Genomic DNA, 12,981 nt, shown 5'->3' with positions numbered 1-12,981 from the left:
ATTCCTATACTATGTGTAGAATAATTACTCAGTTCTCCCAGTTGTTGTTTTTTTTTTTAATGTGGGTTGAAATTACTGTTAAACCTTCATTCAAATGGTGTCCTTTGACATAATTTGGTTTTTACTTCAAACAGATGCATTATGTAGTAAGTAGGTTTACAGTAATTTCTGATCAATACCCATATCCTAACTAATACACAGACTTTTCTTAATTCTACTATGTCTTCTAGATGATCTAAAATATATTTATACTGATTTCTTAAAAAAAAAAGTTTAAAATCTCTAGCGGAAACTCGATCCCTTCTTCCTCCAATCCCCATCAAGATAGCAGGCAGCAAGCTAAGAAATGCTAACGTACACTGCACAGCCAGTAGAATCATTTCAAAATCATATGTAACGTTCTCTAAAGGGGCGAGCATGTTGGCCTTGGAGGGCAGGTAAGTAGATGCCTAGAAACAAGAACAACCTGCAAAAGTAAGCCATCTATTATCTTTTGGTTAGAATCCACTTCAGTCACATTTTTCTGGAGTTATGGGGATTGGAACCCTGGAATCCTGTGTGTTAATCCCTAGAATTAGGATCTCTTCTCAAAAGAATGAACAAAAATAGTGTCTTCTATGAAAAGGGTGAGGGAATAGAGGTGTGTAAGAAAGATACCAGGAGGGCCCGGCAGCGTGGCCTAGCAGCTAAAGTCCTCGCCTTGAAAGCCCCGGGATCCCATATGGGTGCCAGTTCTAATCCCGGCAGCTCCACTTCCCATCCAGCTCCCTGCTTGTGGCCTGGGAAGGCAGTTGAGGACGGCCCAAAGCCATGGGAATCTGCACCCACGTGGGAGACCCGGAAGAGGTTCCAGGTTCCCAGCTTCGGATTGGCACGCATCGGCCCGCTGCGGCTCACTTGAGGAGTGAATCATCGGATGGAAGATCTTCTTCTCTGTCTCTCCTCCTCTGTGTATATCTGACTTTGTAATAAAATGAATAAATCTTTAAAAAAAAAAAAAAGATACCAGGAAAAGAAAAACACAGATGACCCTCTGTGGTGTATGGCAAGAGTCTTGAGGATTTAAAGGCTTAATACATTGCCCTAGACTGTTTATAATAGCCAATGCAGCCTAATTCATTACCAAACCTTTTTCTTTTTTTTCTTTAGATTTATTTTTATTTGAGAGATAGGGTTAGAAAGAGAAGGAAAGACTGAGATACCTTCCATCAACTGCTTCACTCCCCAAATGGTTGCATAGCTGGAGCTGGGTCAATCTGAAGGCAGGAAGCAGGAGCTTCTTCTGGATCTCCCGCATGAGTGCAAGGGCTCAAGGACTTGAGCCATCTCCCACTGCTTTCCTAGCCCTGTTAGCAGTGAGATGAAGCAGAAGTGGAGCATGGGTGGGGGTTGGGAGGCCCAAACTGGTGCCCATATGGGATGCTAGCATTGCATTGAGCGGCTTAATATGTTATGCTGCAATACCAGCCCTGGTAAATAAACTGTTTATGTTAGGTAGGGAAGGAAATGAGTAATGATATTGTGATTATTTTTAGATTTTATTTATTTGAAAAAGTGACAGAGAGATGGGGAGGTAGAGAGGGAGAACTAGAGAGACCTTTTATCTTCTGGTTCAGTCCTCAAATGATTGCAGCAAGATTAATCCATACTTAAGCCAAGAGCCAGGAACTCCTGTCCTCTGGGTGCTGCACATGAATGATAGAGGCCCAAGTATTTGGACCATCTTCTGCTATTCCAGGCATATTAGCAGGGAGCTAGATCACAAGTGCAGCAGCTGAGATTCAAAATGGAATGCCAGCATTACAAAAGGCTGCCTAACCTGCTACCCACAATACCAACTCCAGGTGCTAATGTTTTCAAACAAGGACCACTGTTCAAGGTGAGAGCATTAAATTTTCAGCATTGGTGTATGCTATACACTTCAAAGATGAAAAAAACAGATCTAAAACAAAAAAAGTGTTGCAAAATAAATTGAACATTAAATGGAAGACAAGAGGACATGTATATTCTGCAAATTAGAAACTTAGAAATGGAGGGAGGATCTAGTTTAAGCATTGCTGCAAATGTTTGTGCCTCTATTTTGTCTTTTCTCATAATTCTTTTTGAAAACACAGCTATAATGTAAATATAAATGTTAGGGATTATTTTAGGTCTGAGTAAATGGGAAGTTTATGCCTCCACATAGTTCTCTGATTTGTCCTCTTCTCTGTCTGCATTGACCTAACTTTAGTTTAGGCCTTTATATCACAGAATTTTAAAACAACCTCCTACCTCTTACTGATGCCTTTTCAATATTACATTCTTTCAGTCTATCCTCCTTGTTGCTATCAAAGTTATCTTTCTTAAAAGCACATATGATACTATTACTGCTATTTAAAATTCTTTTGATTCTTCTTTAGGAATGTTTGGTATAATGTGAAATGTTGGTCCTATATCCTGACTTATGCTTAGCCGGTGTAATTATCAATTGTTTGCCACTTTACTCTCAGAAGTGTCACAGCTTGGAAAATAAACAGTTCAGACACTCTGTTCTTGATCTTTTCCTTTGCAGAAAAACTGTCAATTTCATTCTTCCTGATTTTGACCACCTCTGATTTACCTAGTCTCATCCCTGAAATTCATGTATTGGACAATAAATTTGAAAGTATACTGCCCAGTTATTGTAGATAAGGGATTTCTATTGTGGTTATAATGTGGAAGGGTTTATGAGTGTTTACCTGTATTTGAATAACTCATTCTGCTACTCTTTTTCAAGACCCCTGATCTGTTAAAAAAAATTTTTAAGCATTTATTTTTATTTTAAAGGTAGGTTTACAGAGAGAAGGAGAGATAGAGATGTCTTCCATCTCCTAATTCACTCTCCAGATGACCACATCAGCCAGAGCTGAATGAGCCGACCTGAAAACAGTACCCCGGAGCTTCCTCCAAGTTTTTGCATATGTAGTACTTGAATACTCAGTAGTTTCGTGTCTGTGGGTTTTTGGGTTATTTCCTAGTGATCATTATCCACAAAAATCAGTTTTTGCATTCCTGATGTTTTTAGAATACTATCAACATGGTTTAGTGTAAGTGAATAGAACTATGTCCAGCTTACTAACAGCCTATACAGAAATTGAGTAGTGAGGTCGTTTTGGCTCTCAAATAAGTACTTTCAAATTAAACAAGTTATTCTCTGTGCTAAACCCTAAAACCTTCCTATATGCTTTCTTCTTATTAAGACTTTATTCATAATCTTAACTTTTTTCCCCATCTCTAAGTACAAGACTTCTGAACTGATAAACTTAACTGCTGTTATTCGACATCTTACCTGAAATGCCCTTCAGAGAGACCCAGAAGGCACAATATAAAAACTGTCATTAAACCTTTTTTATATTCCTACCTTTTCTGGTATTTCTCATTTTATATTATTATTCAGCTCTCCCTTCAACACTGTACTAATCCATTATAAAATATCTCTTGTAGACGATAGTATGTTCTGTAGATATTTCTGCCCATATCTTCTTCTTGGTGCTAGAATAATCACTTCTCTTTTTCTAATTTCTATTTTCCTAAGTGACTTCTTCACTTTTCTATTTATACACCTGTGTGTTGCAGTTTCTTTGCTGGAAACTTACACATTAAAATCCAGTTTCCAAAGCCAACACTGTGGCACAGGGCATTAAGCAGCTACCTAAGACACCAACATCCCAAATGGACACTAGTTTCAGTACTAACTGCTGCACTTCCCATCCAGCTTTCTGCTAAGGCACCTGGGGAAAGTCCCAATTCCTTGGGGTTCTGCCACTCACAAGGGAGACCTGGATGGAATTCCAGGCTCCTGGCATTGGCCTGTTCCACCACTGGCTGTTGGAGCCATTTGTGCATGAAATTTATACGTGAAACAGTGGTTGGAAGCTCACTCTTGTTCTCTCTGTTTGTGCTCTCTATGTGTCTGTCTTTGTCTTTCCCTCTATCTCTGTAACTCTGCCTTTAAAATAAATAAATACATCTTTTTAAAAATTTCAAGTAGTAAGGTGGATAATCATTTGGGAATTGATTAATGTTAAGAAAAGAGCAATACCAAGTCATGCGTTTAAAGATTGCATGTGAAAGAAAACAAAACAAAAAAAGGTTGAATGTGTAGTGGTGGTGGATGAGATTGGGGGTAGAAGACAAGACAGCATCTGTTTTTAATGTATCACTTCTTCATAGCCTTTGTCTTCTGTGTAACAAGTGCTGTGCTGAGTACTATAAAGAATGCAAAAGGAATTAAATTATGTAGTCTGTTCTTGAAAACTTACAACAGTTGAGTAGCTCATTGGAAACAAGTATGGAATAATGTCAAGTACTGTATGGGTAGAGCCCAGTGCATATACTTGATTGTGTACTGTGAGTTTTCAAAGGCATTCTGTAAGATACATGTGTTATAAGGCATGCCATTAGCAAAGAGGTGGAAGAAAAAGGAAATCTGTTTCAAGATAATAGAAATATAGGCTATTCAAGGAGAATTGGGATTTGCTTAAGTATAGAAAAGATTAATAATTGTTGAAACCTACGTGTGTATCTTTCAAGGAAGGAATAGGTGTAGATGAAAAGGAAGTATTTCTGTATTTTTGGAAGACCAAACTCATTGCAATAGCTATTTTGTGAACAGTGAAAAATTAAGTTGGGTAAGCATACATTTGATAAATCACATTTGTGTGTGGCCCTCCTGTTCAGTTTCATCAATTATTAATGTTAGAGGGAGACATTTAATAATAATAAATGATGATTCCTGCATATACACAGATAATCCACAAAATATATAAAAACATAGAATTAGAGATAGGTGTTTTCAATGCACAAAAAGTGAAATCAAAGCAAACAAGTAGTCCTTAGAAAGTTTGTAGAAAATAAACAAAAAATTATACATGATTTTCAGAGTTCATTTGTACTGAAATAAACTTCTCTTTTAATTTCTTTTTCCATGAACGTTTTTAGGTGTCCTTTTGTGTAATTTTCTTACAATAAACTTCAGGAAGTTTATTTAGTACACTCAAAGTTCACTGAATATTAGATCTGTCCTGGCTAACAAATGGGTTTGATGTTTCTTATGCCCAGCCTTGTTTGCCTGAATTTAGGAAATGGTATCCTAAAGAAAAGGCCAGAGAAAACCTTTCAATAGGTTTTGAGCTGTATTCAGTTCGCATATTCTACATTGTTAGGTGCTAACTTGAAGGCTCCTGAGCTTAAAAAGTTGACTTAGCCTCTGCTAATTTTTAGGGTGAGTTGATTTACCTTGAGTGTTCAGTGCATGATTAGATTAATGTTTAAAAGCACAACCAAAGAATGTTTTAACGAATAATGTAGATTAGTTATTGAATCATGGTGCTTTGGTAGACTCACTATCATTTGGCCAACATATTCAGCTATTCAACAGAGCTCTGGCATTGTCTCACTTTTAACCCTGTATTGGGGTTATAAACTACAAATAATTTTAAATAATAACTAGATAAACTGAATGCTAATATTGAGGGTAGTATGTAGAGTAATCATGGGTTGTCATTTATTATAACTGTGTTTGTAGGCCCATTATTTCTTCAGTGTTTTATTAGATCAATTGCTACTGTGTATTTTAAAAAATGAACATTTTTATGTTGCCCTAGTTAGCTGCTTAGTAGAGTGTAGTCGCTGTGAGCCAGTGCTGTGAGATGCATGATTGTTTATAAGTGTCTGTTTTAAAGGGCTTGAGTTGCAGTCATAACAACTAGCCAAGTTGCAATTTGATGGTCAAAATTTATTCTAGGCTATGCTAGAGAGGAAATTGTTCGTTACTTTTGTTTTTTACATGCAAGTTTGTTTTGAATAATTTGTCAGTTAAGGATTTGGTGGTGTTTGTTCAAAACCACAGAGTGTTTCTTTTTGAAAAAATAAATTATCTATTAGTTTCTTCTATGGCCTAGTGGTTGTGATGATAGTCGTGACTCATTTCAATTTAAGAAAATGAGTTGCTGCATAGGTGAGGTAGTATTTGAATCGCTTTAAAAGTTCATGTCAGTGTTTTGGCTCTTTTATATTTTTCCTTTTCCTTTTTTCTTTTGTTCGTTTTCTTTTTCTTTTCTTTTTTATTTTTGTTTTGTTTTGTTCTGTTCTGTTTTATTTGTTTTATTTTACTTATTTGCTTAGTTTGTAAAGGGATGTTTTGGGCTCTCCTTGGCCTTGCTGCATACTTGGCTGGCCTATTTAGTCTGCGCACTAATCATTAGTTGGCCCAGTCAAGTCTGACTTGATGCTCTCAGTTTTTTCAGTCTGGTTTTCTATTTTTGTCTACCTGGTTATGTTTTGAGATTTTTATTCTGATGGGCCGGGCCGGATTTTATTCCGTTTACTAAATTTTAGTCTGCAGACTAAAAGTAATCCGCGGATTATTTATTTTTGCAAAATATTTAATTCCCCCACTGGAAACTATCCTAAAAGAATGTTAAATTTTTGTAGAATAGCCAAGGGAGTTCACAGCTACTGGTGAGTTCTGCCATTTTTTGTTCTCAATACCTAGACATAATAGACCCTACCACCTCCCTTGTATAATTGGCTCCGTTGTGCCTAGGTGTTGGTGTATATCACTATGCATGTCACCTGTAACTGTGACTGTCCCTTAGTTGTATTGTTTATTGTATATCCTTTTGTTTAGCTTTTGGTGGGTGAATTGGGTATATTTACAGATGGAACTGTGTTGAATTTGTAGTACTCAAAAATGTAGAATTTTATTTTCAGTTTTTCAAAAAAGGAAAGAATGTTCTATATTTATTTTCCTTAAGTAATGGGTGCAAGGGTATGAAGAGGCAATGCCTACACTAGAAAAAGTAAGTTTATACCCGCACTCCTGAGGTGATATGTCAATTTCCTGAAGAGTTCTAAGAAAAGAGAATGTCAGCAGTTAAACATCTTTTAGCAGGAAGTCAATCCAAAATGGAGAATAATCCGCGGTGGCCTCATCCTGCTTAGTTCACACAAATTGAAAATATCTGGCTTGAAATCTATAGTAATATAAATTACTTTCCTCTCATCAGTAATTTAGCCAAAAAAATGTTTATACTGTATAACTGGAACACATTAACTGGAAAATTAGCAGATTGGGAATTTAAATTTTCAAAATCAGGCAAATGTGCCCCCTCCCAGCCATATCTGTGGATAATGAATCCAGGTCGTAGAAGACCACTTTACTTTGGGAACTTTACTTCTAGATTTCATTTTGATTTTAACTTTTTTTGATTTTGTATTTTTTTAATAAACGCACTGGCATTGGAACATAATGTTAAAATTAAAATGTTTCTTTACTGTGCCTCACCATTGCGCAATCAAAAATTTTTTGGCATACATGTGAAATAATTTTTAAAACTTGGACTTGCTACTGTGGAGACTGATGTTTAAAGTTTATAACTGTATAAACATTTCTATGTCCCCCACACCATGGATTTCTTATAACATTGGATATATTTTTCCTTGCTGGACTATTCTCTTTTGGATTGACTTCCCCTGTTTGGATTATTTCACTGCATTATCATCTTTAGGATTCGTCAGGAACAGGACATTTCACCTCAGGAGTACGGGTATGTACTTAATTTTTTCTTTCCCAAAATTTCAGGGCAGGTCTATAAAAACACAGGGCAAAACAGGCTAAACAATTGTTTATTCTTCAAATATAATACGAAAACCTCTTAGTACAGTGATTTGTTTTCATTCATTTTATGGTACAGGCTTTACTTACGGTGTATTTAGGTTGTCTTTTAGACGATTCATTCATGAACATCTAGACTGAAGTTTAGGAATTGTAGGGTTTTTAAATTATTCTTACCAGAATAAATATTGATGAGGATTCATGAAACCGTAGATTGGGTCTTAAAGCAATTTCACTGAGTAAGGAATGACGTGGCAGCCATAACTTCTTTTTAGAAGCCAAATTTCAGTAGCTGTTGGTTTCCTTTTCTTAAGACAGTAAGTTAATTCAGAAGAGTTAGTTTCTGCTTTTGCCTGTTATTTTCTAAGTTGTATTCTACCACAGCTTGTATTATGGTCAGAAATCTAAACTCTGGGAGATACTGGGTTTTGACCCCACGTAATTTTCCACTTAACCTTTGTCCACAGAATACTGAACCAAGGCTTTTCTCATCAAGAATGTCTCAAAGGGTTTAAAGTAACAGCGGATACTTTTTGTAAAGGCAGGTTAAATCTTGATTTTTTTTTTAAATGTAGGCTCTTGGAATGATTTTTTTCTTTATTGTTTTTAACTCTGATTCCATGAGTTAAGATCTGACAAGATAAGCTAATAATATGTCTTCGTACCAATATGGATGGTCACTTATAGCTAGAAAAACACCAAAAGATATAGATAGATGACTTTTTCAACAAAAATTATCAGAAGTAACCTTACAACACTGGCTTATTAATATCTTTAACACAAAATTTGTATTAATATAACATGAAATTTTTAAATTTAAAATAATCATGCTACTCTACATTTGAATGTTAGCAAGACCATTTTTATTTTTGGTACTACTTCTCATTGTGCTTATGTGATACCATATTGGTGCAAAAGCATTTTTGCTAGCTAACAGAATAAATTCACATTAAATAGATGCAAACTTCCCTCAGGAATAAAATATGACATTAGTGATTAATATTTTTTGACAAAATTTCTGATTTTTTCATTGGTCATATTGTTTTTGCATTCTGGATTTGATTGTGGACCTTGGGAGCAAGAAAGGGGGAAATAAACAAAAATAGCAGAAGAGCTAAATAATTCAAGTAATATAACAACTATAAAATTGCTTGACTAAGGCAAGTCACAGTACGTAAAAATATAAAAAGCAGATTTTGATCTTACAGTGGCTTTCTAACATACATTGAGGCCTTTTGAGGTTCTGAATAAATTCCTAAAATGCTGCTCCATTCAGTTTCAGATATATGTATAAAAAGCAAAATCAAATAAAAAGCATTTTCACTATAGAAAGTGCTTGTACATATGCTCTTGAAGCTATAATGAACTCTGTGTTTATAACTAGTTCTCCTGTCTTCAGTCAGCTTAGGTAACTAGTCAGGTGTTCCATCGCCATTCTCACTGAGAAACCTTACTCTCCCAGGCTCCACCATGCCTCGTCACAATCTGCATGTTCTCTCCTTGCTGATGCGTCTTGTTTCCCTCATTTCCTTCTTTATGTGTCTGTCTATCCCATCACCACAGCTTTTATTTAGTTATGTGTTCTTCCTATCAGGGGATTGTATATTTCCTTTTTATTTAGCTTCAAAGACTTTCTGTTGGTCTGTCTTTGTTGATTTCTGTTTCTTTCTCTTCTGATTCTGTTCTTTAGCCATAATTTAGAATGAAGTGTATTTCATGGTTTTATATATTGATAAATATTAACTCTTAGATGAGTGCAAAGCTATGTATTTCTTTGAAACTTTTAATTATTTTTTATTTCAATAATACCCTTGAGTTGACTTTTTCTGTGACTTAGTGGCTGTTAATGGAAAATATCATTTTTTCTCTCCCCGATTTAAAACTCTAATTTCTAATGAAGATAATCTGGCCACATCTGTGATAATAGTCACTTCAGAAAACAATGTCAGACATTTTGTCAAGTTCTAGATAGTCAAAAAATTTTTTCAAATAAAAATGGGCTCTGTTTTTTTTTTTTTCAGAAGAAAACACTACCTCATTAGCATTTATTGACGTAGGATGATAGTTTTTCTCCTTTTTTTTCCCGATTGCCAAATTTGAATAGTGCCATCCATTATCAATAATTGCTCTATTAAAAATACGCAAAACAGGCAATCTTTTTGTTACCATAGCTGTCAACACTTAGGAAAATCTATTCTACTCTTGTAATTATGCTTGCCTCCAGAACCCAACTTTCTCATATGCCTGTAATTTTATATGCATGTTTGTTATGATTAGATTATGTAGATTATTCACTGAGCTTTTCTCATATAGTCTTAACTAGCAGCTCACCCCAGTGTGGTGAGTCATGAGCAATTTCCTCTTTTCATTCTGTAAGGTTCCTTTCCCAAATGTAACCATGTTTTCATACATGGTGGGAGTTAACTGAGTACTCAGAGTTACTTACATTCTTAAAATAAAACATTAATTGTTCTTTTCCTTAATTTGTACTACAGGTCTTCCGACCCCGAACTCCACCAGAAGCAATTGCACTGTGTAGCCGTCTGCTGGAGTATACGCCAACTGCTCGATTGACACCACTGGAAGCTTGTGCACATTCATTTTTTGATGAATTACGGGACCCAAATGTCAAACTACCAAATGGGCGAGACACACCTGCACTCTTCAACTTCACCACTCAAGGTAATTCCAAAACATTCTGGCACCATTTCTCTGTAAAAGTTATTCACTAGTTACAAAATGATGTTGTCTTAGTTATAATCTATAAAGAATAATGATGAACATATTAAGTATTTATGGAGGTAGGAAACTTCCCGATTACATGGAAATTAGTAGAAGGTAAGATTTTTCAAATAGGCATGGTTTCTCTGGCTTTTGATAGATTATGAAAATTGGCACATGAGAAGTTGATTATACTGAGTAGTGTTTATAACTAACAAGACTAATAATTTACATTTTGATTTCTGAGTTTTAATTTAATTTAATTATTTAATTTGATTTGAAAGGCAGAGAAAGAGAAATGCCTTCATCTTCTGGTGCATTTCCCACTTAACCACACAGCTTTGGCTAGGCTGGGCTGAGACCAACAGCTGAGAACTCGATCCAGATCTCCCATGTGGGTAGCAGGTACCCAGGTAATTCGGTCATTATCTGATTCACATGTGTGTTTAGCCGGACTCAGACTGTGAACTCCAATACAGGACATGGATGTCCCAAACAAGGACCTAACCATGGCACTAAACATCTGCCTTTATATCAAGTTTTTTAAAAGCTAAGAAAATAGTGGTGGCTTTGAATAAATTCAATTACCTTATAAACAGGAGATAAACTATAAACATTTCAAAGCATTATACATGGGACATACACAGAGAACTGTCTCTCTTTGGTACTTAATACCATTACTACTGCTAAGAAGACGTTGGAAGAAAAATGGAGTTTGTATTGTCATTAATGGTTTCTGAAAGTACTAGAGATACTCATTGTTTCCTCACAAATCTTTCTGTTTCAGTTCCTTTCTCCGTAAGACCAGAGGTGATTGATTGATTCAGTCACAGTGGCTAGTGATGATGTGATTGCCTTCTTTTTAAATTTTTATTTTATTCTATTTTTTATTAGAAAGCCAAACATACAGAAAGAAGAAGAGACAGAGAGGAAGATCTGTCCAGTGGCGGCCGCAATGGCTGGAGCTACGCCAATCCGAAGTCAGGAACCCAGACCCTCTTCTGGGTCTCCCAGACAGACACAGTGTCCCAAGGCTTTAGGCCATCCTTGACTGCTTTCCCAGGCCACAAGTAGGGGGCTAAAAGGGAAGTGGGGCCACTGGGATTAGAACCAGCACCCATATGGGATCCTGGCGCATGCAATGCAAGGACTTTAGCCAATAAGCTACCGTCCCAGGGTCCACGATTGCCTTCTTAAAGATTTTTTTATGGAAGACAAAGATCTGCCATCTGCTAGTTTACTCCTCAGATGGCCACAACAGCAGGGACTGAGCCGATACAGAGCCATGAGCCTCTTCCAGGACTCCCACGAAGGTGGTAGGGTCCCAACGCATTCAGCCATTCTCTGCTACTTTCCAGGGCATAACCAGGGAGCTGAATGGGAAGTGGCACATCTGGGACACAAACGCACCCGTATGTGATGCCGGCACTGCAAGGCAGAGATTTAGGCAGTTGAGCCACTGTGCTGCCCAGATTGCCTTATTAAATTGACCATTTAAAAAAGTATACAATTCAGGAAAGATGAAACAAAGATTCGATGCATTGGTGTGTTAGTAAATTTAGACTAGGAAATATAGACAGAAAATGGAAAACTGGAGCCAAGAAAGCAATAAATTTCCTTTAATCCAAAGCGAATGTTTTCCCCTATTTAAAATTTTCTTAAGTGGGAAGTTCAACACATGAATAGTTTATGTGAACAACCGAGTTGATGATAAACTTGAATTACTTAGTTGACTATATACCTTATTATCAGTATCATGTAAGCATTAGCAGTGCTAATGTAAACTACATTTTCAAAAGGTCCAGGAGCCTGAGCTGTGGTGTATCAGGCAGAGCCACCATCTGCAGTGCCAACATCCCATATGGGTACTGGTTTGAGTCCCAGATACTACACATCTGATACAGCTCCCTGCTGATATGCCTGGGGAAGCACAGAGGTTGACGAAAAGCTTTGGGCCGCTGCACCTAAAAGGGACGCTTGAATGAAACTTCTGGCTCCTGACTTCAGCCTGGCCCAATCCTGGCTGTTGGGGCCATTTGGGGAGTGAACTAACAGATGGAAAAATCACTCTCTCTTTGTCTCTCCCTCTTTGTAACTTTGCCTTTCAAATAAATAAATAAGACTTAAAAAAAAATTCCAGATAACTTATTCCATTAATTCTGACTTTTTAGATGACCAGAAACTTTTTGGAATGTTGTTATGACTAGTATTTACCCAATTGTAAGAAAATTTGTTGATGATAGTAAGATATATACAGAAAAGCACAATAAATACAGATGGAAAAGGAAAGAATTAAGGTACTCCTTGATAACTGTCTTAAAATACCTCTTGACTATATCATGTAGCAAGGGGTAAACATATATTCTTCCACCAGGTGGCAAAATTTCCAATATTAGTAATAAATTCCAGAGGCGTTTTATTTGCTTTTCATACAAAAACCTCAGTAACCAACACAAATGCAAACTGAATTTAGTAATGAATCTGAAAAAAAAAATTTCTTTTCAGTTAACGTAACAGCTTGTTTTTAAAGTATTGCTCTCTGTGTTTGAAAATGTATAAGAGAAGGCTGGATAGTGCCAGAAATTAACCCAATTTGACAGGCTTTTGTTTGTTTTGTTTTGTTT

General features: G+C 36.3%; 1 protein-coding gene across 4 annotated transcripts in view; it reads left to right on the top strand.

Annotated features, from left to right (window-relative positions):
- Positions 1-12,981, top strand: part of GSK3B (glycogen synthase kinase 3 beta) — a 167,498-nt gene that overhangs the window by 132,596 nt on the left and 21,921 nt on the right. For 3 of the 4 annotated variants that reach the window (XM_058661949.1, XM_004577874.4, XM_058661948.1), the window contains exons 9-10: positions 7,530-7,568; positions 10,132-10,318. In XM_058661949.1, the coding sequence (XP_058517932.1) occupies positions 7,530-7,568; positions 10,132-10,318 (226 nt within the window). The remainder of the gene's footprint in view (positions 1-7,529; positions 7,569-10,131; positions 10,319-12,981) is intronic. The other variant, XM_004577875.2, reaches the window with a different exon arrangement.

Source organism: Ochotona princeps, chromosome 3, assembly GCF_030435755.1.
Source record: "Ochotona princeps isolate mOchPri1 chromosome 3, mOchPri1.hap1, whole genome shotgun sequence".
NCBI classification, from domain to species: Eukaryota; Metazoa; Chordata; class Mammalia; order Lagomorpha; family Ochotonidae; genus Ochotona; species Ochotona princeps.
Note: the sequence above shows the minus strand (reverse complement) of the source record. Positions and strands in the feature narration are given on the sequence as shown.